The following is a 27,918-nucleotide window of genomic DNA, read 5'->3' as shown; positions in this document are numbered from 1 at the left end:
CCTAAGTGACAGCAGCCTTTGAGTCACTTCATTTATTTGCCCAGCAGACATTCTCACCTTTCTGTCTCCTCTAACCCACTCTGTGATGAGCTTTTTCATTACACCCAGGCAGGCTTGGTGCATGTAGTCGATTGGAAATTGCTCTACCATGTCCAGTGGGAGGCTCAAAAAGGGAGACATTGGAATATCTTCATTCTCCTGACGTCTTGTCATTTCAGCACGGTATGTGACTTTTTTACCATGGCTCTTGCGGGTGCGCCTCACACAACACATCTGATTTTTATGTCTTTTCCATCCAAACCATTTTCAAGTAGTTCCTGAATGTCCTTTATGGCTTCTTCTGTAAAATCCAGATTTGCTGGTTTGGTGGGACCAAGTGTCAGTGTTACAGGAAAGACACTGATGGGTGACAGGTGAATGGCACAGAGGATGGGCCTGACGTCTTGTCATGTGTCATTGGTGCATAGAGAGAGGTTGTTCACCTCTGGGTAAGTCACACGCCCAGAAAGGAAGCACCGTAACAGCATCATATAATTAAAATGGGAAACAGCCAAGCTGTCAAAATAATATAAAATGTTTAATAGATAAATAAAATTTGTAAATGATTGTCATAAATTACTAATTCAGTGGTTCCCAACCACATTCCTGAAAGCCCACCAACACTGCACATTTTGCATGTCTCATTTGTCTGACACACCCATTTTAGATCTTTTAGTCACTGCTAATGAGCTGATAACCTTAATCAGGTGTGTTTGATTAAGGAGACTTGTGAAATGTGCAGTGTTGGTGGGCCTCCAGGAATGTGGCTGGGAACCACTATCCTAATTGTTTACAAACCTGATTCCAAAAAAGTTGGGACACTGTACAAATTGTGAATAAAAAAGGAATGCAATGATGTGGAAGTTTCAAATTTCAATATTTTATTCAGAATACAACATAGATGACATATCAAATGTTTAAACTGAGAAAATGTATAATTTTAAGGGAAAAATAAGTTGATTTTAAATTTGATGGCATCAACACATCTCAAAAAAGTTGGGACAAGGCCATGTGTGGCATCCCCTCTTCTTTTTATAACAGTCTGCAAACGTCTGGGGACTGAGGAGACAAGTTGCTCAAGTTTATGAAATGGGAATGTTGTCCCATTCTTGTCTAATACAGGCCTCTAGTTGCTCAACTGTCTTAGGTCTTCTTTGTCGCATCTTCCTCTTTATGATGCGCCAAATGTTTTCTATGGGTGAAAGATCTGGACTGCAGGCTGGCCATTTCAGTACCCGGATCCTTATTCTACGCAGCCATGATGTTGTAATTGATGCAGTATGTGGTCTGGCATTGTCATGTTGGAAAATGCAAGGTCTTCCCTGAAAGAGACGACGTCTGGATGGGAGCATATGTTGTTCTAGAACTTGGATATACCTTTCAGCATTGATGGTGCCTTTCCAGATGTGTAAGCTGCCCATGCCACACGCACTCATGCAACCCCATACCTTCAGAGATGCAGGCTTCTGAGCTGAGCACTGATAACAACTTGGGTTGTCCTTGTCCTCTTTAGTCCGGATGACATGGCGTCCCAGTTTTCCAAAAAGAACTTGAAATTTTGATACATCTGACCACAGAACAGCTTTCCACTTTGCCACAGTCCATTTTAAATGAGCCTTGGCCCAGAGAAAACGCCTGCGCTTCTGGATCATGTTTAGATATGGCTTCTTTTTTGACCTATAGAGTTTTAGCCGGCAACGGCGAATGGCACGGTGGATTGTGTTCACCGACAATGTTTTCTGGAAGTATTCCTGAGCCCATGTTGTGATTTCCATTATAGCAGCATTCTTGTATGTGATGCAGTGCCGTCTATCTAAGGGCCCGAAGATCACGGGCATCCAGTATGGTTTTCTGGCCTTGACCCTTACACAAAGAGATTGTTCCAGATTCTCTGAATCTTTGGATGATATTATGCACTGTAGATGATGAGAACTTCAAACTCTTTGCAATTTTTCTCTGAGAAACTCCTTTCTGATATTGCTCCACTATTTTTCGCCGCAGCATTGGGGGAATTGGTGATCCTCTGCCCATCTTGACTTCTGAGAGACACTGCCACTCTGAGAGGCTCTTTTTATACCCAATCATGTTGCCAATTGACCTAATAAGTTGCAAATTGGTCCTCCAGCTGTTCCTTATATGTACATTTAACATTTCCGGCCTCTTATTGCTACCTGTCCCAACTTTTTTGGAATGTGTAGCTCTCATGAAATCCAAAATGAGCCAATATTTGGCATGACATTTCAAAATGTCTCACTTTCAACATTTGATATGTTATCTATATTCTATTGTGAATAAAATATAAGCTTATGAGATTTGTAAATTATTGCATTCCTTTTTTATTCACAATTTGTACAGTGTCCAAACTTTTTTGGAATCGGGTTCGTACATTTTGCATAAAGTATAATAGCTGTCATCATTCAAATTATTAATGCAAGGTTTCTGCATGAAGGAATGGTCTCTGATCTCTTGTCAGGTGTTCTCCAAACTCATCAGGCATTATAGCTGAAGACTCAGAGCTGTTATCTTGGCAAAAGGAGGTTACAAAAAGTATTGAATAAAAGGGTATGATTAATTGTGAGCAGTGTGTATTAGAGAAAAACATTTCTCTCATAATGAGATTTTCCCCCCATTTAAAATTCTTATTCTCCAATGAACAGTTGGATTTTTGTAAATATTTAAAATAAAAGATCAAAATGATGAACAATGCAGATTTATTTTCACAGCCTTCTTTGGTCATATTTACAAAGGGTATGAATAATTCTGAGCACAACTGTATGTAATGACAAGTAAATTTATATTTTTAATTATTTCCCTGGTTCAGAAGGGTGCGCTTGTAAGAAAGACAGTGGCTGTGATAAACTTTCACCTTATAAAGACAGTCTAATCTTGTTTCTGTCAAATATGCCTGCTCCTGAGCAAGTTTGAGCTTAATGACTTCAAAGAATCTAACAATCCTGTAAATACTGATCCACGTACGAAAAACCAAATAGATTATGATTATGATGATTATCATTATTAATTTAATCTCCGATAATTATTTTATATATATATATATATAAAATTTGCTCATTACTACATGTGATAACAGTGTTTATAGCACCTTAAAATGTAATTTACTTTCCCTAATGTCGCTCCAGTCATGTACGACTTTTTGTTTCATGGAACAACACCTAGCTGTGAGCTGTCGACAAAGCCCTTAAGACCACAGTAGAAGTAAAAGTTGTAAAAATGTATCACCCCCCCCATCTTTTAATATCTTTTTTTTTTTTTTCACATTTATTTGTATAGCGCTTTTCACGATACATATCGTTTCAAAGCAGCTTTACAGAGAAAGCATATCAACATTACAATTTGGAGACTGCAGTTAGCTAATAATGTAATAATTTAGGCGATTAACATACAATCACTGTTAGCAATGTAATTGGAGGTAGAAGCAAAGAGCTCCTGGAAAAATGAATTACATATTAACAATAATTAGGATTTATAGAATGTGAATGTGCGTGTTGATCCAGATGTTGCATCTTCTGAAGTCATCGCAGGAGTTGGCGCCGTCTCTTCCAAAGTTTTAGTCATCTGAGGTCTTCTTAAGAGGCTGGATCCAAACTGAAACTGATGTACTCTCTAGTCACCTCGGGACGGGCGTCCCGAGGTAAAACAGAAAAGCAAATGGAGAATAATTAGCATAGCTGCTGTTCATAACATTAAGCAAAGATAGTCATGTGCAATCTAGATTTAAACTGGGTGAGCGAGTCTGAGCCCCGAACATTATCAGGAAGGCTATTCCAGAGTTTAGGAGCCAAATGTGAAAACGCTCTCCCTCCTTTAGAGGACTTAGCTATCCTAGGTACAACCAGAAGTCCAGAGTTTTGTGATCTTAAAGAGCGTGAAGGATTGTAGGGCGATAAAAGGTCGGTTAAGTACACAGGAGCTAAACCACTTAGAGCCTTATAGGTCATTAGCAGTACTTTATAATCGATATGGAACTTAATAGGTAACCAGTGAAGAGATGATAAAATTGGTGTTATATGATCATATTTTCTTGACCTGGTAAGAACTCTAGCAGCTGCATTTTGTACCAATTGTAGCTTGTTTATTGAGGAAGCAGGACAACCAGCTAGTAATGCATTACAGTAATCTAGTCTAGACGTCATGAAAGCATGAACTAACTTTTCTGCATCTGAAACAGATAACATATTCCGTATCTTAGCAATGTTTCTGAGGTGGAAGAAGGCTGTTTTTGTAACATATGAAATATGATTTTCAAAGGACAAGTTGCTGTCTAATATAACACCCAGGTCTTTAACTGTCGAGGATGGAGTAACAGTACATCCTTCTAAATGCAAATTGTAGTCTGAGAGATTCTGTGTACAGGTTTTTGGCCCAATAAGTAATACTTCAGTCTTATCTGAATTTAATAGAAGAAAATTACTAGTCATCCAATGTTTTACTTCTTTAACACACTCTGTCAGATTGGATAATTTAGAGTTTTCATCTGGTTGTGTTGAAATATATAATTGAGTATCATCGGCATAGCAGTGGAAACTAATTCCATGTCTTCTTATAATATTACCAAGTGGCAGCATGTATATTGAAAATAGCAGAGGGCCTAACACAGATCCTTGAGGCACTCCATAATTTACTATTGTTATCTTAGATTTTTCCCCGTTTAAATAAACAAAATTGTGACGGTCTGATAGATACGACCTAAACCACCGTAATGCCTGTCCCTGGATACCAATGTAATTCTGTAGTAACCTATCTAAATAATAGCCAAGTGAAATCAGCATTACAATGTTTCCAATATGCTTCTAATTTATTATCTCACTTTAATAGTGCTGCAGCTGCTCACCAAGGCTCTCTCAATTTAAAATGGACACACTATCCCTGACATCACTGTCTATCACTGTTTTATTGTGTATGGGGATGTTCTTTATGTTGATTTGAGTGATGTTGATTATTTTGTTGCTTACTCTTGTGTGCATGAAGCTGAAACTATTCTTTACACTCTTGCTTTCAAAATCCCCCCCCCCCCCCCCCCACCCTTTATTGGTCCTGCTTTAAAACTATTTCCCCAGTTATATCTTTTTAATGCTGTAGCAAGACCTTGATCTGTTGCTCCATTTGTTCCTGTTTTAATAAAACTTTTTAAAAAGGAATTGCTATTGTATTGTCGTCTTTAGTCTTGTCCAAGAGATTGCAACCCAAAAATGTGTATGTAATGGTAAAAAACACAAATATTTACACTGTCTTACCTGACTGCCTCTTTTTTCTTTTTTCCTAGTGAGCTGAGTACAGAAGTGTTTTAGCACTTATTCATGTGGTGCAGCTGTTTGAACACTAGACCTGGTTAATGTACTGTCTTACACCGTATTATACAGATGGATATTATACAGTTAATTTTCGTCCGAAAATGTTTAACAAAACACAAAAAAATATTGTGCATGAGCGTCCTCTACTGTGAGATAATGGTAATGTAATATCTGGCTTGTTGAATTAACTGATTCAACAAGTTTCGGTGAATATTTTTTATTACAAATTAACTTTGCACATCAAATTTGATTTATTTTCGGCTGCTGTGAATGGTTACATGTGAATTTTGTCAATGTCAAATCACACATTGTATAGCTGCACTCATAACAAAAAATAACCTTCTGGGTTATAAAATGAACCCAAAAAATAACCTACAGGAAACGTTCTGGGAACGTTTTCTTTATATTATAAAATGAACCCAAAAAATAACCATTTTACTGACTGACTATAACATTTGTTTATCGATCTCTTCATTGAATAATTATTTATAATTAATAAATATATATATATATATATATATATATATATATATATATATGAGTATCAGTGTGATTTCAGAGACATTTGACACGTAATTGAAGACATTATGTTAACCGAGAAGTTTTTGTTTACCGACCAAAAGAGAGCACGTCCCGCTAATTAATTAAAATTAATATTTTAAAAACCCCATATTGTGTTGAAGTCATTGTTTGTCGCTTAAGAAACGTAAAATCTGCTTGTGGTACAGTGTCAGTGATACAATTTACGAAATCTTACATATTAATGCATAAATTCGATCTTATTTAATCCTCCATAAGGATTATGTGCTCGGATTATTTATAATATATTTCTATTGATTAAATAACAGTTCAAAACAAAACATGGTCTGTAGTATTGACGTCCATTCATCCGTCTTCCGTGCCGCTTATACCATACGGGACGCGGAGTGCTGGATGATAACTGACGTACAACAGGGTAAATTATATCGGAGTAAAAAGAGGTTAGGGGAACGTTCTGGGAAGGTTAGGGGAACGTTCTCCAAACCAACAGGGAACGTTCTATTTACGTAAAGAAAACTTTCCTGGCTAACCAACAGAGAACGTTAGGATGTATGTTCTGGGAACGTTCCCAGAACGTTCTGGGAACCATAAACTAACGTTCCCAGAACAGTCTGTGAACCAAAAATTGTTAGCTGGGTAGTGCTCCGTGGCTAAAGCACACTGTTGGAGATATTTATAAAGAATGAAGTTGTGTTTATGAATTATACAGACTGCAAGTGTTTAATAATGAAAATAACGACATGGCTCTGATCTCCGTGAATACAATAAGAAACGATGGTAACTTTAACCACATTTAACAGCACATTAGCAACATGCTAACGAAACATTTAGAAAGACAATTTACAAATATCACTAAAAATATCATGATATCATGGATCATGTCAGTTATTATTGCTCCATCTGCCATTTTTCGCTATTGTCCTTGCTTGCTTACCTGCATAAAGTCTGATGATTCAGCTGTGCACAGATCCAGACGTTAATACTGGCTTGTCTAATGCCTTGAACATGGGCTGGCATATGCAAAAGTTGGGGGCGTAGCCTACATATTGTGGCGTTTTGCACTGTCCCAGGAGAAACAGACAGGAGACGAGAATCCAGTTTGAAAGCACCCAACGGGCTGTGGTTTATTTACTGAACGTTTACAAACTAAAACGCGGGTATCAGGAGGTGACTTACTTCCCCAAAAATAATAAAACGCAGAAAGACTTCGACTAACGTTTCTTCCGCTTGACTAACGTTCAACTCAATTCTTCTTTACTCCCCGCGCGCTGTGTTAGCCCCTCCCTCCTAACTCTTTTTCCTCCTGAACACCTCCTCCCAACAGCAGGTGAATTAAGTAAAACACATTTATAACAGTGTCATCGCCACAATATTAATGATCCCGACTGTTGTGTCACAGTCGGTGTTATGTTGAGATTCGCCTGTTCTTCAGAGGTCTTTTAAACAAATGAGATTTACATAAGAAGGAGGAAACCATGGTGTTTGAGACTCACTGTATGTCATTTCCATGTACTGAACTCTTGTTATTCAACTATGCCAAGGTAAATTCATAACTTCCGTTAGAATTAGTTAAAATGTGTATGGCGCGACTCTGTGGAGACACGCACATGGTTGTTTGGCGTTGTACTGGTGGGAGTGTGGAGAGCGGCCGCACATAGTGCACAGAATATTGTTTGTTTTTGAGCATATGTTTTGTTTTGTTGTAGCATTAAACTAGGCATCGCGGTCACCGATTCGGAGCTGTACGTCTCTTATGTTTTTCCCCGTTTGTATTGCTGATGATACCAGGGTAGGTCCTTTGATTCTGGAGCGTGTGTGCTTTGTTTTTGTTGTAGTAACAATCCTGGCATAGCGGTCACTAATTTGGAGTTGTGCGTCTCTTATTGGGAGTCTATCCCCGTTCATGTGGCTGATAATATCCAGGTAGGTTGGTTGATTTTATTATGTGCCATAAACAGTGCGTTGTTTTTAAGCGTATGTTCTGTTTGTTACGTTGTAGTGATGAACTGGGCAGCACGGTCGTTTAACTTGTGAGATGATGTGTCGTAAATAGAAAACATTGTGGAGGTAATTGAATATTGTGTTTTAATATTTTATAAGAGTATAATTAATTGAACAGTCTGAGACATCATTAGGCTTTTATTCACATATAAACACAAGTTATGGTAATCAAGCTCAAGCATGTTTGTTTGAGTGTGAGAACAAGCTTGAGGTTCATTCTCGTGTGTTACGCAGCACATTTGCGCTTCTGCAAGAACCAATGAGGTTTGTTCTCGCGCATCAAGCAAGAACGGTTGAGTTTTTGTTTGTGTTCACTGATCAATGTTTATATGTGAATAAAATCCTAAATTTAATCTGTTCATCTTGTAAGCAATCGAGTCTCTTCAGAGAATTTAGACTAAACCACTCGATTCATATATGGATTAGTTTTATGATCTCTTTATGAACTTTTTGAAGTGACAAAGTGGTAGATGCGTGGACTGTCAGTGGATGAACCGAAATCTCTCACATTTCACTTAAAATATCTTTATTTGTTCTGAAGATGAACGAAAGTCTTGCAGGTTTGGAATGACATGAGGCTGAGTAAATGATAACAGAATGTTTTGTGTGAATTACCCTTTAACGCCTCGACTGTAGTCTTGAGTTTCTTCCAGGAACATACACGTCATGATATTCCTCATTTAAATAATTCCTGCCCAAGGCTTATGCAAAAAAAAAAAAAAAAAAAAGGGGGTGATGCCTGGTTGAGTTTCTTGAGTATAACTTTTTATACGTTTTGGCCGCTCATTTACATGACGACAACATTTTGGGGGCCTGAAAACACAAACATTTGAAAACAGGTTTCAAAGTGGAAGTTTTTGAAAATGATACTGTTATTGTCTCCATGTAAACTATAAATATGCAAATCTGTGAAAACAGTGACAGCATGCACATGCTTATTACGTGTTTAGTCTATGGGCATACACATTTGGTGCGAGTGCTCTGTGAAAAAATGCATGTGTGCAGAAGCGTAGTCTTTCTATACAAACTGACATTACCAACTATTGGCCTGATATGCACAATAAAGCATTTTTAGTCATTTTCACAGATCTATACCAAAAAAAAAAAAAAAAGTTTCCATTTTGAGTACATCGTCATGTAAACGTACCCTTAGTAGTAGTGTGTTGAAACTCACTGTTATGGTAAGGGGAGTGACATTTCCGAAAAACACTCGAAGTGGCTGACCAATCACAACACACCACCAATCAGAGCACATTGAGCTTTTCAGTAGGAGGGACTTCACAGAGACAGAAACTAAACAAAGCATTACTGACAGACCGGGAAGAGAGGTGCTGCAACAATATAAAATAATGTGAAAAATAAAGTGTTTTTTGAGCATTCAAGCATGACAACCTAGTCGAGCCTAAAAACAAATTGAAGACTTTGAAAAATGGCATAATAGGTCCCTATTTAAAATTCAAAGACTGTGTGACGATGGGTCGGCAGAGCGGGGATCCATTTGCAAGCTTTATTAAGAACAGTATTTACACAGGTAGACAGGGGCAAAGGCAGGAACATAAACAGGGACAGGCAATGGTCGAGGCAGGCGGCAGACAAACAGTATCGGGTCACAGGCAGAGATCAGGGCAGGCGCCAAACAAACACAGTCCAGTACACAGGCAAGGTTCAGGGCAGGCAGCAGAGAATCACAAAGAATAAACAATCCAACCGGAAACCAGGAGACAGTCCACAAGAAAACGCTCAGTAATGATCACCACAGCAAATCAAGACTTCGCCATGAGGTGGTGTGTGTGTAAGTCCTTTATAGTCCAGGTAGTGTGCTAAGCTGTATGTGGCAACTGGTGATTGGTGTGGAGTGTGCATGTGATTGGCAAGGAGGATTATGGGAAATGGAGTCCAGGAACTGACAGTGATCGTGACAGACTGACTTCACTAAAAATGTGCTTTAAATCATCATAATGAAAGTTTAATACATGCCTTACTGTACAAAAGTATTTTTATTCTTTTGTATTTAAAGGTTCTTACATTTCAGAGGAAGATAAATCGATTGAGAATCTATTATAAATGAGACTTCTAAATGACATAGCAATACATGTACTTGAAAAAATATTCAGAAAGTAAGAAATTCTGTTTGACAAAAATGGTTATTTTAAGAAATGTTCTAAAGTTGTTGGAAGTACATAGTTATGTTCAAATTAGACAAAAGGGTTGATTTGATCATTTGCATTTTAATTCCACATTGTTGCTTAAATCAAAGCTTTTTCTGCGTCTTACTGCCCATGTGAATACAGCAACAACAAAGCATATGACCATAGTTACTACACACAACGAAATTACAAGAATTGTGAAATTCAAGCCTGGGTTTGATATTGTGGGGGGGTTTGGATCAGGGAGCATCTTTGAAGCTTGAGCGATGTTAGAGGTTTCAGATTTCGCATTTTGTTCGTCCTCAGACTGAACTGCAAAGAAAAGTGTGGTGCCATTTTGGATTGTGAAACTGAGATCGAATGAAAGCTGTTCAACTGATCCAGCCTCCTGCGGTGAGATGGCAGCTGTGTTGACTGCATGACCATTGCCGAAGTTTTCTCGAAGCATTTGAAGGTCATAGCTCCACCTGATCTCATAGGATTTAGCTTGAAGCAAAAGAAACATGCCATGCAAGGCAATTAAATTTTCATTATTTCATCTAAATTCTCTAAATTTGACACTACTTTTATGTTGTCAGTGAAGACGTTAACAAAATTTTAAATTCTGGTATAGTAACTGTATGCTTTACCTGTCCCTTGGTCAAGGTCCCCACCAGGAGCCGTCCAGCTGAGAAGCACAGAGTTCTCCCGGATCTCAGCACTCAAATCTGTGATTCTGTTAGGAGGGAGATTTGGTGGGGTTGAGCCTGTAAAATCCACCTCAAAACTCTCTTCAGTGGCTGTCCACTGGAGTGGCTGTCCACTGGAGAGAGCATCAAGGAGCATCTTTGAAGCTTGAGCAATGTTGGAGGTTTCAGATTTTGCATTTTGTTCGTCCTCAGACTGAACTGCAAAGAAAAGTGTGGTGCCATTCTGGATTGTGAAACTGAGATTGAATGAATGCTGTTCAACTGATCCAGCCTCCTGCGGTGAGACGGCAGCTGTGTTGACTGCATGACCATTGCCGAAGTTTTCTCGAAGCATTTGAAGGTCATAGCTCCACCTGATCTCATAGGATTTAGCTTAAAGCAAAAGAAACATGCCATGCAAGGCAATTCAATTTTCATTATTTCATCTAAATTCTCTAAATTTGACACTACTTTTATGTTGTCAGTGAAGACGTTAACAAAATTTTAAATTCTGGTATAGTAACTGTATGCTTTACCTGTCCCTTGGTCAAGGTCATCACCAGGAGCCGTCCAGCTGAGAAGCACAGAGTTCTCCCGGATCTCAGCACTCAAATCTGTGATTCTGTTAGGAGGGAGATTTGGTGGGGTTGAGCCTGTAAAATCCACCTCAAAACTCTCTTCAGTGGCTGTCCACTGGAGTGGCTGTCCACTGGAGAGAGCATCAAGGAGCATCTTTGAAGCTTGAGCAATGTTGGAGGTTTCAGATTTTGCATTTTGTTCGTCCTCAGACTGAACTGCAAAGAAAAGTGTGGTGCCATTCTGGATTGTGAAACTGAGATTGAATGAATGCTGTTCAACTGATCCAGCCTCCTGCGGTGAGACGGCAGCTGTGTTGACTGCATGACCATTGCCGAAGTTTTCTCGAAGCATTTGAAGGTCATAGCTCCACCTGATCTCATAGGATTTAGCTTAAAGCAAAAGAAACATGCCATGCAAGGCAATTAAATTTTCATTATTTCATCTAAATTCTCTAAATTTGACACTACTTTTATGTTGTCAGTGAAGACGTTAACAAAATTTTAAATTCTGGTATAGTAACTGTATGCTTTACCTGTCCCTTGGTCAAGGTCCCCACCAGGAGCCGTCCAGCTGAGAAGCACAGAGTTCTCCCGGATCTCAGCACTCAAATCTGTGATTCTGTTAGGAGGGAGATTTGGTGGGGTTGAGCCTGTAAAATCCACCTCAAAACTCTCTTCAGTGGCTGTCCACTGGAGTGGCTGTCCACTGGAGAGAGCATCAAGGAGCATCTTTGAAGCTTGAGCAATGTTGGAGGTTTCAGATTTTGCATTTTGTTCGTCCTCAGACTGAACTGCAAAGAAAAGTGTGGTGCCATTCTGGATTGTGAAACTGAGATTGAATGAATGCTGTTCAACTGATCCAGCCTTCTGCGGTGAGACGGCAGCTGTGTTGACTACATGACCGTTGCTGAAGTTTTCTCGAAGCATTTGAAGGTCATAGCTCCACCTGATCTCATAGGATTTAGCTTAAAGTAAAAGAAACATGCCGTGCAAGACAATTAAATTTTCATTATTTCATCTAAATTCTCTAAATTTGACACTACTTTTATGTTGTCAGTGAAGATGTTAACAAAATTTTAAATTCTGGTGTAGTAACTGTATACTGTATACCTGTCCCTTGGTCGAGGTCCTCACCAGGAGCCGTCCAGCTGAGAAGCACAGAGTCCTCCTGGATCTCAGCACTCAGATCTGTGATTCTGTTAGGAGGGAAATTTGGTGGGGTCGTGCCTGTAAAAGCCACCTCAAAACTCTCACCGATGGCTGTCCTGGTAAAGCTTCCAACCTCAAGTGTTTCCTCGGAAACTGGAGGCTTTGGAGGGTTCAGCTCCACAACACCTGAAATTAGAGGAACCGCATGAATCTTCTTGATTCCGTCTGAAGGTTTTCTCCAAGCAGCTGTGTAGCTAAATATAGTTCCAGTTTGTGCATGAATTCATTGACTTTCTGCATGTTACGCAGACATACTTGTCTTTATGAGGGAGTAACTGAATCATTTTCTTAAGCAATTCATTCAAAACAATCATTCATTCATTCATTCAGTCACAAGCTGCATTCTAAATATCAGGGTCCCTACACAGTGTTCACATCTCTCTATTCACTGAGCAGGATACCTGTTAAAGATCACTTCACTTGACTAAATAAGAAGTTTGGGTTGCAGTTTATTTTACAGTACATGTACTTATGTGTACTTACAGTGTATTTACGTAAGACAATACTGGTAAGGTAGCTACAGGGGTTAAAGTTAGGTTTAGGGTTAGTACCTAGTTATTACCCAGCTATTGCAATTACTGTGATAAGTACATCATATGTACATGGGGAACATGACTGTAAAACAAAGTTTTACAGTGCTACCAGAGTTTGAGGTATGATGATCTAATAATGCTTCTAAAATAATTATAGTATAAATTACCATATGTTATTTGGTGTAATATACACATGTAGGCCATATAATACATCCATGTATAAATGTCTGTTGCAATGTTTAATAAGAAAATTATTTTATTTATTTATTTATTTATTTATTGGATATGTCTTTTGTCTAATTTGATCATAATCATGATAGCTGCATTGTGAATTTTGTGTCTTTATATCTAGACACACTTTATACCTGCGAACAGCTGCGTACAAACCAGACATTGGATTAATTAAACTCCTTTTTATTTTTATTTTATACAAACTTTAAAGTGCTGGAGTGATGCACAATAAATGGTGGGCACAATTCTGCTTTGGCTTTGTTTAGAATTATTACTGCTGGCAAAAATAGAATGTAACTGTCAATATTGTGTCTAAAACTCAAGTTACTCAATATTAACTTATTGAACTGTAAAACAATATCACACTCACAATTGTGCTGTTGGTCTGAATGCAAGTTTTTCTTTTCAGATGTGATCAAGTTTAAATGCATTTTCAACAAAAGAGAAGGGTTTACCGTTTACCACGTATCCAGGTACATATGGGGCGCCACTCTTTTTTTGAAGAGAAAATCTGGCTTGTCCATCTTGATTCTTTGCTCTTACTTTCAAGCTTATTCTGCCATTTTCAAGCTTTGCGAAATATCTGGAATAGATGCCATCATTTTGAAAAGCATCAGCTCCTGAAAAAGATGGATCTCTGAGTTATATCATTTGGAAATTTACATTAATTATAGAAGTTAAGTGCACACTTGGAACAAGAATTATGGATAATTTACCTGCTCCATTGTCCAGGAGTTGTAATTCTTGTGCGGACCCAGATTGGGACTCCAGGTAAGCCCACACTTCAGCCTCTATTACATGCCTGTAATTCTGACTGACCTCAGCAAACACTATCATGGGTTTAGTGCCGTCACTGAACTGCTGGTTCATGCGGGTTTTGACTATGATAGGGGGAACATCAGCATGCGCCGCGTGACTCGTTGCTGTTATAGTCAGAGCCTGAAGTGTTGTAGTTTGGATACTGTATTTCCAGTCCCCAGGCTAGCAAAAATATGCAAGCAGAAAAATAGAGGTTTGCTGTAAGTGTAGCTGAATCATCAGTGATAACCTCTAAGATAAGTCTTAGTCTGAAGATACTGTCGAACACATTTTCATAAATTATCTAAAAGATCCCTTTTATTGTGTTATAATAGTTTGTTTAGTTTAAATATTTACGGACTGAACTATAAAATTAATAACAGGTTCATAAAAGTTATCATACCTCTGCAGTTCCTGGAACATTCAAGGTGACTTTTTTCAGAGATATATCATGACTAATTTCTGTCTGACTGTAGATTGAGCCACTTGGTGACTGGATGGAAATGATAGGATCACTTTTTTCATAGATTATTACAAAGCTGGTTTTGTTACCAACAGTCTGATCCACTGATACTGTCCCATTGAACCAGTCTGATGTTATTTCTCCAACACTTTCTAGCTAAAGAATGATTAAAAAAAGAAACATTAAAATACTCAATATCGATGACACTCTCAAAGTAATAATTGTATCATACAATGAGCGATCACTTGCCAAACCTGAACTGGGTCTTTTGTGTAATCTCCAGTTGATAATGTAAGTGAACCAAATGCATCCATTAACTGGTTGGAGGTGATCTCATCATTGGATGAGAAGTAAATCCCCCCTATTTTCATCATGGAACAATTTTGCATTACATACTAAACTGGCACTAATGTAATATATGATTTACTCAGGTATAGATACTTATTTATTTTTTTACTTACCAGTTTTTTTCGCCATTTCCGTCAGTGCACTAGCTGCATTGGGACCTAAAGCTATTGTGTGTATAATGGTACCATTCTTTATTTCATCGCGACTACAACTGTTAATGTCATCCGTCGCCTCACCATCTGTCAGAAAAATGATTTCATCTCCGAATGCATCCCCATTGTCTGTTGAAAGTACCTGGTGGTTAGAAAAAAGAGAGCATTTGCCTAGATTAAACTACATATACACTTCACATATTATAAACATAAAATTAACAATTAAAATATCACCTGTAAGCCTAGACTGAGGCCTTTACACATGTTTGTTGATCCACTTGGTGTATTTGGCATCAATTTGACGAGTTTCTCTCGTGTGGACTTGTTGTCAATAGTAGTCAAGGGGCTCAGAGTATTAGCATTAGTACTAAAGCTTACAATTCCAACACTGGCTTGATCCTCAATGATGATCCGCAGTAAATGTGTGGCAGCCTGCCGCTGTCGAAGGATTCTGGAGCCCTAGAAAATGGAACTCATTTAAGAGCATTGATATTCAGTGTGTAAAGGCTAAAATTATGCAGGTAATCTTGTTTCAAAAGTTTTTTTTAATGTTTGCATACTGTTGCCATGCTTCCTGAGACATCAAGGATGAGACAAATAACCCGTTGCTTTCGCTGCACAACTTTGAAAGATGGCGCTGGTGGAGAGGACAGCAGTGGTTTCAGAGAACGAAGTGCGTTTTTATCAACAGAATCCTCAAATATCACAGTCCGTGTTGCTTTGCCACATTTTTCATTTTGCAAGTTTGGGGCTTCATAATTGTGCTCATTTTCACGACAAAATGTGCTCACCTGAAACCAAAATATTTCCAATAATTTCTTCATTCTTCAAATGGTCAAAGATAAAACTTGCATGTGTGGAAATGTAAAATCTATACTTACAGAATCCAGGCTTGGTAGGAACATTATGGAACTGCCTGCGTTTTGATATTTGTTAGGATAAAACTTGCACCCCTTAGTCGGTAGAGTTTTTGGATCAGTGTGGCACGGTCGTGATTCATCATAAAACTGACCTTCAATGTTTTTGCTACACCTAAAGATAAGCAGGAAATCAATGGTTATGATAGTTTCCAAGGAGATTTTAATAATATACTTTTTTATGAACAGTTTTATGACCTTGTAGCTTCAATACGGCCATTAGAGTAGTAGAATGGTTTTGTTTCACTGTATTCATCATACACGCCCCATCTCAGATGAGCCCATTCATGAACCAAGACCTTTCCTGCAAACAAACATCCTTGTTAATAATACAAACAGATTAGTGCATTAACCTGGATAGATGTTGAAGGATAACAAATGACATTCACCTCTTGACCCATAAGTCTTAATGAGTGTGTCGTTCCGGAGGAAGTTTGGGGTGAAATGAATGTACTGAGCCTCAGCTGCACATTCACCATAATGATGAGTGTAAGGTTCATCACCATATGCTGGATTAGCATTATCAATTATTATTTTTGCCTGCATTTCACATAGAAATTGTCAGCAGCATGTTAATGAAATGAGTAAACATTAATATTTCACACGTAAGATAAAATGGTATTATTATCTGTACCTTTTCATAGGACTCTGTTCTTGCTTTGGTAAATTCCTTACTATTCCAGTTGGGTGGAACTAATATCGTTGCTTCTTTGAAATAGACCTTTTTATCCAATGCTTGATGAAGACGAAACGACCCTTCAGTGACCATGTCCTGTCAGAATGAAAAATGAGAAAAACTCAAAATACAGTATTTACTAAAAAGTAATTATACTTCAATTTGTTCATTCACAAATACTGTTAATGAAACTTGATTAGGGTGAATTGAGGGTGATTGGGACACTTTTTGCAATTGAGACTTAGAAAAAGTGTCCCAATCAACCTGATTTCACCCTATATGTTTCTTTATATGATTTTCTTTAAAAACTGCAACAAAATATTATTTCACAGAAGACACTAAAAAAAATAATGCATATTTTGTTAAATAGTAGGGATGTAATGATATCAAAATCTCACAGTATGTTAATTCCTCGATATAAAGTCCACAATACGATATTTATTGCGATATTTAAAAAAAGAAAGAAAAGAAATGAAGACTTGGAAAAAAGTGCCATAAGTGTTAAACAGGGTTGGGGAGTAACGAAATACATGTAACTTACAGTGCCCTCCACAATTATTGGCACCCTTAGTAAATATTAGCAAAGGCGGCTGTGAAAATAAATCTGCATTGTTTATCCTTTTGATCTTTACTTCAAAAAATTCACAAAATTCTAACCATTCATCGAAGTAAAACAATTGACAATGGGGGGAAAAGCTTATGAAATAAATGTTTTTCTCTAGTTCATGTTGGCCACAATTATTGGCACCCAATTATTGCAACGTCCTTTTCCCAAGATAACAGCTCTGAGTGTTCTTCTAAAATGCCTGATGAGTTTGGAGAACACCTGACAAGAGATCAGAGACCATTCCTTCATAGAGAATCTCTCCAGATCCTTCAGATTCCCAGCTCCATGTTGGTGGTGCTTCTCTTCAGTTCACTCCACTCATTTTCTTTAGGGTTCAGGTCAGGGGACTGGGATGACCATAACAGAAGCTTCATTTTGTGCTCAGTGACACATTTTTGTGTTGGTTTTGATGTTTGTTTTGGATCATTGTCCCGATGGAAGATCCAATCACGGCCCATTATTGGATTTCTAGCAGAAGCGGTCAGGTTTTGATTTTTATCTGTTGGTATTTGATAGAATCCATGATACCATGTATCTGAACAAGATGTCCAGGATCTCCAGCAGAAAAATAGGCCCACAACATTAAAGATCCAGCAGTATATTTAACCGTGGACATGGGGTACTTTTTATCCATGTGTGCACCAAACCCATCTGGTGGGGTTGCTGCCAAAAAGCTCTTTTTTAGTTTCATTTGACCATAGATGCTGGTTTCCTTTTGAAGTTTCAGTCGTGTCTGAGAGCTGAATTATGCTGGAGATTGTTTCTGGATGAGAGCAGGGAATTTTTCTTGAAACCCTCCCGAACAACTTTTGGTGATGTAGGTGCTGTTTGATAATATTTTTTAGGCTTTGAGACTCAAGACTCAACTAATCTCTGCAATTCTCCAGCTGTGATCCTTGGAGAGTCTTTGGCCACTCAAACTCTCCTCCTCACCACGCATTAGGATGATATAGACACACGTCCTCTTCCAGGCAGATTTGTAACATCTTTAGTTGATTAGAACTTCTTAATTATTGCCCTGATGGTGGAAATGGGGATTTTCAATGCTTTAGCTATTTTTTTTACAGCCACTTTCTATTTTGTGAAGCTCAACAATCTTTTGCTGCACATCAGAACTATATTCTTTGGTTTTACTCATTGTGATGAATGATTAGGGGAATTTGGCCTTTGTGTTTCCTCATGTTTATACTCCTGTGGAACAGGAAGTCATGGCTGGACAATTTCATACTCCTAGTCACCCTGGTGTGGTAAAAAATGTAAATATGAATGGGAATATACTTCAGAGATATTTTACTCATTAAATTTCTAGGGGTGCCAATAATTGTGGCCAACATGTTTTGGAGAAAAACATTTATTTCATAATGTGATTTTCCTCCCACTTTCAATTGTTTTATTTCGATGAAAGGTTAGAATTTTGTGAATTTTTTGAATGAAAGAGCAAAAGGATAAACAATGCAGATTTATTTTCACAGCCGCCTTTGCTCATATTTACTAAGGGTGCCAATATTTGTGGAGGGCACTGTAGTTACGTATTTAAAATACAAAATTTGAGTAACTGTATTTCATTACAGTTACATTTTAAATGGGTGGTAATCAAATTACAGTTACTTCCAAAAAGTGTTTTAGATTATCAAAGTGATTACTTTGAATTTTAGTCATTTATTTTATTTAAACATTACTGTAAACTGTGACGGGCAATTAATGTAAACAGCAATTGGTGATTCTGACAGTCTCCAAAAGCATCCTAAGCTACATTTCTGCTCATAAGATTCATACCCCTTGCAGAACATGCAATATTTTAAGAATTTTAACAAAATAAGCCTAGCGGGATCACAAAAATTCCATGTTATTTTTATTTAGTACTATCCCAAATAAGCTTATAACAGATGTTTACCAAGATAGCATCAATGATCGAAATAACATTGAATCAATGTTAATGTGTCAACGTTAACTGCATTGAATCAATGTCACTTTTGCATCCGCAATTAATGTTGAAACCTCTGTTAATTCTCAAAAAAACTTCTGCTGAGATCTTGAGAGATTTATTGTCTTCTTTTATCTTCAGTTGATTTCAGGCTGTGTAGCTTTAAGTCAGTTGTAGTTGTGTTTCATTTTCTGAGAGTGTAAGCATGATGTTGAACCAACATCACATTGTAACCCTGATTCAATGCCATTACCATTGATTTTTTGTTGAAATTTTAACATTGATTCAACATTAATTGCGGGTGCAAAAGTGACATTGATTCAATGCAGTTAACTTTGACACATTAACATTGATTCAACGTTATTTCGATCATTGATGCTATCTGGGTAACGCCAGTTTCACACATACTCTGTTTGCAGTGCATATGCGGTGCGTATTTTTTTCCGTGCCAATATTAACGGATTAGGGCGTTCACACTGCACACGGATGCGGTCCGGCATTGTGTTCCAGGAGCGGTACGTCTGCAGCAGTACAGTGATCATTTACGCACAGTCTATTTTTGCTGTGCTGCACCGCGCTGAATTAAAACGATAGCGCACTGTTCGCATTAAAATAAAAATGCATTGGCGCGAAAAACTAATCATTTCACCATAGATGCATACAAATTAAAGTCTCTGTTACACAGTCAACACATGGCTTTTTTGCCTCGGGTAAAGCAAGGAAAATGGCACCTTACCTGGCATTTGGCATGCCTTTGCAGTATGCAGCACGCGCTATTGTGCTTTCACATACAGGTGCTGGTCATATAATTAGAATATCATGAAAAAGTTCATTTTTTTATTGTAAATTATTTTTAAAAATGAAACTTTCATATATTCTAGATTCCCTACATGTAAAGTAAAACATTTCAAAAGTTTTTTTTTTTTAAATTTTGATGATTAGAGCGTACAGCTCATGAAAGTCCAAAATCCAGTATCTCAAAATATTAGAATATTTTCTAAGATCAATCAAAAAATGGATTTGCTAAACAGAAAAGTTCAAGTTCTTTAAAGTATGTTAATTTGTGCACTCAATACTTGGTCGGCAGCACATATTACAGCAAATGACTTGCTCCTAGCACAAATTACAGCATCACTGAAGTGTGGCATGGAAGTGATCAGCCTGTGGCACTGCTGAGGCACTATTGAGCCTTCAGATCATCTGTATATTGTTGGATCGACTGTTTCTCATCTTTCTCTTGAAAATATCCCATAGATTCAGGTCAGGCATGTTGGCTGGCCAATAAAGCACAGTAATATCATGGTCAGCAAACCACTTGGAAGTGGTTTTTGCACTGTGGGCAGGTGCTAAAGTCCTGCTGGAAAAGGAAATCAGCATCTCCATAAAGCTTGTCAGCAGATGGAAGCATAAAGTGCTCCAAAATCTCCTGGAAGATGGCTGCATTGACTTTGCACTTGATAAAACACAATGGACCAACACCAGCACCATCACGGCCCCCCCAAATCATTATTGACTTCAGAAACTTCACACTAGACTTCAAGCAGCTTGGATTCTGTGCCTCTCCAGTCTTCCTTCAGACTCGGGGACCATGATTTCAACATGAAATGCAAAATTTACTTTTATCTGAAAAGAGGACTTTCGACCACTGTTCACTGTCCAGTTCTTTTTCTCCTTAGCCCAGGTAAGATGCTTCTGACATTGTTTCTGTTTCAGAAGTGGCTTGGTAGTCCTTTTCCTGAAGATGTCTGAGTGTGGTGACTCTTGATGCGCTGACTCCGGCTTCATTCTACTCATTGTGAAGCTCTCCCAAGTGTTTGAATCGGCTTTACTTGACAGTATTCTCAAGCTTGCGGTCATCCCTGTTGCTTGTGCACCTTTGCCTACCCAATTTCTTCCTTCCAGTCAACTTTGCATTTAATATGCTTTGATATTTCACTCTGTAAACAGCCACCCCATTCAGTAATGACCTTCTGTGACTTACTCTCTTTGTGGAGGGTGTCAATGATTGTCTCCTGGACCATTGCCAATTCAGCAGTCTTCCCCATTAGTGTGGTTTCAAAGAACAAGAGATACCCGGAATTTATACTGTAGGGATGGTCATTTAATGAAACTCAAATGTAAATATTCTAATATTTTGAGATACTGGATTTTGGACTTTCATTAGCTGTACGCTCTAATCAACAAATTTAAAAAAAAAAACTTTTGAAATGTTTTACTTTACATGTAGGGAATCTAGAATATATGAAAGTTTCATTTTTTAAAATAAATTACAATAAAAAAATGAACTTTTTCATGATATTCTAATTATATGACCAGCACCTGTATGTCGCGTTTGCAGTGCGCAACTGATCCGTGGCTGTTTATCACAAACACAACATTTACTTATTTTTATTTCAAATCCAAAAGTTGTTACTGAACGTGGCTTGTCAGCATTGCGATTATCTTTATACACTATATTTCATAGATGTCACTAACGCACTACATTTAAACGTTTTATTCAATTAATTCCTTTATATTTATATAAAGTAATACTTTTGGTATATATATATATATATATATTAAAACTTAAAATAGACAAAAACAGGCGACTCTCGTCTTTTCTTTCATTTTAAATCTTTTTACAAGAAATCCCCTCAGGTCATAAAGAACTGTTTTTCCACTTCCACGAAGTGACGAGTGCTATCCATTATGTCTCCTGACGGCGGTGCTTCTCCGCTCTCCTCCGCTGGCCTCCCTGCGTTGTCTTTGGTCGATATTAACCAACGTTTCATTTCGGCAAAAATAATATCCAAAGCTTAAAGCCTAAAGAATTACCTATACGAGCAGATGTCTGAATGTTTAATGTGGTGCTGTAAATTGACCTGCTGCAACTGATGCTGTTGCTAATGTCGTTAATCTGTCGTAATCACCTCATGAGTCATGGTCGAGGGGAAGGGAAATCAAAAGGTTGATGGCTTTTTTATTTGCATGGATTTTGTTTTTAATTTAACTAATATTTTTAGTATTTTGTTACAATTATTCATAAAATGTGCTATTTCTAATCATTAAAAACGTTTTTTTTTTTTTTTTTGGATTTCTGGAAATCATCTCGCGACCCCCCGGGGGGTGAATGCACTGTGAAGTAAAATGAACAGCTGTATTTTTATTAATTAAGGTTAACAAAGATTAACAAATACAGTAACAAATGTATTGTTCATGGTTAGTTCATGTTAGTTAATACACTGTAAAATGTAATTAGTTGAGTTTACTTAGAAAGCTCAATTAAACTGTTGGGTTTACATAAAAAAACTTAAGGAAACCGATTGCCTTAAATTTAGCAAGTTAACTCATCATTTTGAATTGATAAAACTAGCTACCACATAGTAAAGAGTACTTAGAAATCTTGAGGATTGGTAATTCAGTTTTACAAATTGAGTACTTAGTTCAGTCAACTTAAAGATTTAAGTACACTGAACTTAAAGTTAAATAGTTTTCTTAAAAATCTTGTTCACATTATGTAGAAACTGCCTTAAATTTCTCAAGCATTTTTTACTCAAAGTTGCAACAATGGACCATACATTTATTTGTATTTATTAAACTGGAGATACTGTTGAAAATAATAAAGTTTGATGTCACCATCATGGTGGAAAGTGTTTGCTTTAGTTGGGCTCTTGACCTTGACTTTTAATGTTAAATGTTTCTCTGGCTGTTGTAACAGAGTGTTTATAAAACTGGGATTGATCTATCGAGTCTTTCTTGATGATATTATCCCAATGTTTATATTTAATCAAAAGTGTGGTTTGTCATTTAAAACAAATAAATATTGTTTTTTTTTTTAGTTAATGAAACTTTAGCAGGAGGCGGTGCACTGTTGAGATGATATTTTTAAAATCATATTAGGCAAAAAGCATTTTGGACTACTTCTACATCTAGACACAGAGACATCAAGAATCATCATATAAATCTCAACAAACGATGACATGCTTAATGCTGCAATGCATGCTGGGAGCCATGGATGAGTTTTATAATATGATGGCTCCCAGCATGCATTGCATGTCACCCAATTAAAGCAAACACTTTCAACCATGATGGTGACATCAAACTTTATTATTTTCAACAGTAAGTTTAATAAATACAAATAAATACAAATAAATGTATGGTCCATTGTTGCAACTTTGAGTAAAAAAAGCTTCCAAAGCACTTCCAAAAAGTGTTTTATCCTATTTTGATTGGTAAAGTAGACATCAGCGTTTATCTGAATAATACACTTTTGTATGCTTCTGTGATCATTTGAATATTTGTAACAGAAATAATGATACTGTGTGTTTGACAAGATTGTTTGTGAAGCTGTTTTTATCTACACCCTGATCTACACGACAACTGCTCTCTTTAGATCAACTGCAGCGCAAACGCAGATTTGAATGTTGCTTTTTTATTTTTGTCAAAGGTTTAATACACACGAGCGAGTCATTGTCATTGAGGAATTAGATCATGTGGGTGATGAGAAAGCAATCTTTTAAAGATTAATCGTGCAGCTCGCCTTAATTTTTGCACCTCTCTCTCTCTCTCTCTGCATTGATATCTGACGTATATGAGTAGAGCGAGGGCTTTACAGTACATTCATTGCTAATATTCATGAGAGACGTTTCTATCAAAAGGATATATGCTCCCTGCACTTCGCCCACCCATCATACCAGAACCGTTTTCGGAATCGGGCTGAAAAAAAAAATACACTTTTTCCCTGGAAGACGTATTGTTTCATACAGTCATGTGACCATGATAATATTGAGACAATTTTGCTATCGCGATACTACGATATTGATAATATCGTTACATAATATCGATATTGATAATATCGTTATCCCTACACTGTAAAAAAATTGCTGTAAAAAAGGCCACATTTCTACAATACCATGCTGTTTTCCATTAACAGTAATATACCTTAGAAAACAATGCATTCTGGGTAATATGTGACGTTTTCGAGAAAGTAGCCTACAGGAATATACTGTGAACAGCGCTCAAATTCGACACTCTGAGGCTGTGTCCAAATCACATATACCCTCATTCACTATTCCCTACATTAGTTCACTAATATGGTCCACTTGAGAGAGTGAATGAAAACACGTGTGTAAATTCAGACACTGATGAACACCTGCTGTTAAGAAGCAGAATCAATGAAGGAAAGAGAAACAACAAGAACAGAAAAAGATTAAATCAACTGAAGAAAAAAGAAGACATTAACTCTCTCAAGATCTGATTAAACTCCACAAACAGCATTACCAGCTTCACTTATTACTAACCAGACTGACTTTATTTCTGTAATTTGTCCACAGAAGTTCTTATTGAGAATTAACAGAGGTTTAGATGTTGTTTTGTTTCGTTTGATGTTACCATGATGGAGGTCAGCGTTTGCTTTAGTTGTGCTCTTGACCCTTGATTTTTTTAACATTAGTTTTTCTTTGGCTGCTGCAAATGTGTTTGTGTAACTTATTTGTTATGGCAAAGAAGAAAACGTGAATAGATGATGTTTGCCGATTGTTATTGCTTGCAGTTAATGATGAGTTTAAAAATTCTTAACTGATTGCTCAGCACTGCTTCATCCTTTGCTGTAGCATCACAGTGTAATACAAAAGTAAATTTATTAAAACAACAAAAAAAAAACCTTTCTGATAATGGATTAGATACCGCATAAGTTCAGTGAATCAAGGGTTACATAATGATCATATCATAATGAAAACATAACCAAGAACCCGCTATTATATTTTCTCTTAGTTTCTTCATGCCGTAATAAATATGTCTTAAAAAAACACATTTACTGCAACTAAAGAGAAACTAACGTTATAAGTCAAGTGTCAAGAGCACAACTAAAGCGAGCACTGACTCTATCATGGTAACGTCAAACGAAACAATAAAACAACACCTGTTAGTTCTCAATAAGAACTTCTGTAGATTTCTGACAGAAATAAAGTCAATCTGGTTAGTAATAAGTGAAGCTGGTAATATTATTTTTGTTGTTTAACCCTCCTCTGCTGAGATATTGAGCAATTTAATGTCTTCTTTTATCTTCAGTTGATTTCATCTAATGCTGTGGCTAGAAGTCAGTTGTAGTTCTTGTGTTTCTGATTTTCTTTTTTCTGTTCTTGTTTCTTTTCCTTCAGTGATTCTGCTTGTTAACAGCAGGTGTTTGTCAATCATTCTCAATCATCACTTAATTAATCACTGAATTATCTCATTAACTTCAACACTGCTTCAGTGTTACTCTAACACTCTGTAGTGTGGACAACTCTGTTGCCAGTAGTTTTCTGTAAAATCATGAAAAAACAGCAATGTACTGTAAAACGTAACAGTCAAATTTATTAAATGAAACAATTTAATTTCACTGAAGTATTAGTGAAAGTTAACCCCTTAACTGTCACAATCCCGCTGGCGGGACGCCTTCCAGCCAGGACACCCATGTAGGTCCCACATGGTTTAGCCCAGATGAAATGAACACTGTTCAGAGTGCACACTACAGGCTGTTAAATGTAACACTAAATCAGTGTTGGAGTTAATGAGATAATAAAGCAATTAATTAAGTAATGATTGAGCATTATTGAAGATAGCTGCTATTAACAAGCAGAATCAACGAAGGAAAGAGAAACAACAAGAACAGAAAAAATCGAAACACTAGAACTACAACTGACTTAGATAAAAGAAGACATTAAATCTCTCAAGATCTCAGCAGAGGAGGATTAAACAACTCCATATACAGAAGCTCTTATTGAGAATTAAGAGAGAGTTTTTTGTTGTTGATTTTTTTATTGAATTTTTTTATGTTACCATCATGGTGATCAGTGTTTACTTTAGCTGGGTAGTTTGACTTGTCTTTGCAATGTTAGAGTTTCTCTGGCTGTTTTAACTGAGTTTGTTATAACAAGAAAAACATGCTGTGGCTGCTTCATGATAAGAATTACTGTGCATGTTATTGTGTAGTGGCTTAATTCACCGATTTAATGGTTAAGTTTAATATGAGCAATATCTTACTTATTTTGATTCTAGTAAAGAGGTTCAAACTACCATGAGATTTACTCACACATATACATCTAGAATCAGCCAATGAATCTCAACAATGGTGACATGCTTAATGCCGCAATGCATTCTGGGAGCCATGGATGAGTTTTGCATGATGCACCCAGAATGCATTGTGGCATGAAGCATGTCACCATTGTTGAGATTTATATGCTGATTCTAGATGTCTGTGTGTGAGAAAGTTTTGCAGGAGTTTTAAAGTGTTTAGTGTACAATATGTTTTAAAACTCATTCAGCTTTTCTGATTAAAAACATTTTGCATTTCCAGAAGAGATCCAACACAAACTCAACAACGTTTTGCTCATATAAAGCTCAGTCATTAGAATAGTGAATAAAGCCACTACATGATATTTATATTTTTATAGCTCTTTCTCATCATAACCAACAACCAGAGAAAAGCTTAGCACTAAATAAGCCAAGAGTAAAACTGCCTAACTAAAGCAAACACAGACCTCGATGATGGTGACATCAAACAAAACATTTTCAACAAATCATCAACATCTAAACCTCTGGTAATTCTCAATAACAACTTTTGTAGATGTATGTCAGAAATAAATTCAATCTGGTTAGTAATAAATGAAGCTGGTAATGCTGTTTGTGGAGTTGTTTGATCAGATCTTGAGAGATTTAATGTCTTTTATCTTCAGTTGATTTCATCTAATTCTGTGGCTGAAGTCGTAGTTCTTGTTGTTTCTCTGTCCTTCAGTGATTCTGCTCGTTATCACCTAATTATCTCATTAACTCCAGCATGTATCAGTGTTACATTTAACAGCCTGTAGTGTTCACACTGAGTAGTGTTTAATCTGGGCTAAACAATGTTTTTGCACTAGATGTTGGTGTTTAATGTTTTATTGGGATTTAAAGGGTTTCTGTTGTCTGAGTTTTGTGTGTCACCATTGTGCTGAAGAGTAGAGCCTGTGCTTCAGTCAGTGATGATCCAGAAACACTGATGTTCTGCTGCATGTTGCTTTATTTAAAGACAGTAACTGTGTGGTTGCTGATGCAGTGACAATCTCTTAACTAATTGTGCATGTGCTGTTATTAGTTAGCAGTTGTCTGCAAGAGGTTTAAGCTGACTTGATGTTTCTAGTTTTAATGAATTTGGTTATTTCTTTTTTTAGTGGACTCAAATGAAATAAGTTCAAGTGAATAATATGCTCATATAGTTATAAATATAAGTTTATGAATTTAAATGGCAGTCAGACATTTAAGGCAGTCGATTTCTGCAGATGAAATTAGTTGACGAGTTTTAATCGAATGCATGGTATTTTTACAGCAACATACTGCAATGTACATTACGGTAAAGAACTGTAAAATTAACAGTAAAGTAAAGTAAACTTTTTTGCCAGTAATTACTTGTAAATTCACAGGACAATTTGTTACAGTGTAAATAGACAAAAAAGTATATATTTACCTTGATTTTATCAATGAGCGTGTTATCCTGTGGTACTCTTGAACTGATTGCAATGGTAATGTCAACATAACCATTTCCATCTAGTTTGATTCCAGTGGAGGTGGATGAAAGCAACATCCATAATAAGACAAACACTGTTCTTGAGTCCATAGCTGTAGAGATCTGAAAAACAGCAACTCCTGAAACCCCTTTTTAAACAGTTACAAATGATCTTGAGGGGTCTGATCAGAGAGAAGAGGGTGTGTGCTTCAATGTCATGCAGGGGTGTGACTAAATTCTGGTCCATTTAAAATGGGCATGGGCAACTTCAATAGTGA

The 27,918-nt window shown here is 37.0% G+C and overlaps 1 protein-coding gene and 2 long non-coding RNA genes across 5 annotated transcripts in view; 1 reads left to right on the top strand and 2 right to left on the bottom strand.

Moving 5' to 3' along the window:
- Nucleotides 1-27,918, bottom strand: part of LOC127495029 (uncharacterized) — a 76,292-nt gene that overhangs the window by 6,522 nt on the left and 41,852 nt on the right. The window contains exon 1 of one of the 2 annotated variants that reach the window (XR_007925043.1): nt 6,823-7,465. The exons of the other annotated variant lie outside the window; for it this stretch is intronic. This is a non-coding gene — a long non-coding RNA (uncharacterized LOC127495029). Of the gene's footprint in view, nt 1-6,822; nt 7,466-27,918 lie in introns of those variants that run through there. 2 annotated transcript variants of the gene reach the window in all.
- The window catches only part of LOC127495031 (uncharacterized), a 73,525-nt gene that overhangs the window by 7,492 nt on the left and 38,115 nt on the right, over nt 1-27,918 (top strand). The gene's annotated exons all lie outside the window — the stretch shown is intronic.
- On the bottom strand, nt 8,633-27,769 carry LOC127495022 (calcium-activated chloride channel regulator 3A-1-like). 2 transcript variants are annotated; one of them, XM_051861395.1, is made up of 17 exons: nt 27,602-27,769; nt 16,568-16,705; nt 16,323-16,473; nt 16,132-16,237; nt 15,898-16,048; nt 15,577-15,807; nt 15,251-15,475; nt 14,978-15,158; nt 14,771-14,877; nt 14,457-14,672; nt 13,972-14,236; nt 13,711-13,875; nt 12,393-12,617; nt 11,816-12,247; nt 11,241-11,672; nt 10,666-11,097; nt 8,633-10,522 (listed from the first exon to the last, which is right to left on the bottom strand). In XM_051861395.1, the coding sequence occupies exons 1-17, from the start codon at nt 27,749-27,751 to the stop codon at nt 10,107-10,109; spliced, it is 4,023 nt and encodes a 1,340-aa protein (XP_051717355.1). In that variant the 5' UTR covers nt 27,752-27,769; the 3' UTR covers nt 8,633-10,106. The 2 variants fall into 2 exon arrangements, with proteins under 2 accessions (XP_051717355.1, XP_051717356.1); XM_051861396.1 differs by lacking the exons at nt 10,666-11,097; nt 11,241-11,672; nt 11,816-12,247 and having other exon boundaries at nt 27,602-27,763.

The sequence above is a fragment of the Ctenopharyngodon idella genome, chromosome 15 (genome assembly GCF_019924925.1).
Source record: "Ctenopharyngodon idella isolate HZGC_01 chromosome 15, HZGC01, whole genome shotgun sequence".
Classification (NCBI taxonomy): Eukaryota; Metazoa; Chordata; class Actinopteri; order Cypriniformes; family Xenocyprididae; genus Ctenopharyngodon; species Ctenopharyngodon idella.
The sequence above is the reverse complement of the archived record's forward strand: the minus strand, read 5'-3'. Positions and strand labels throughout refer to the sequence as shown.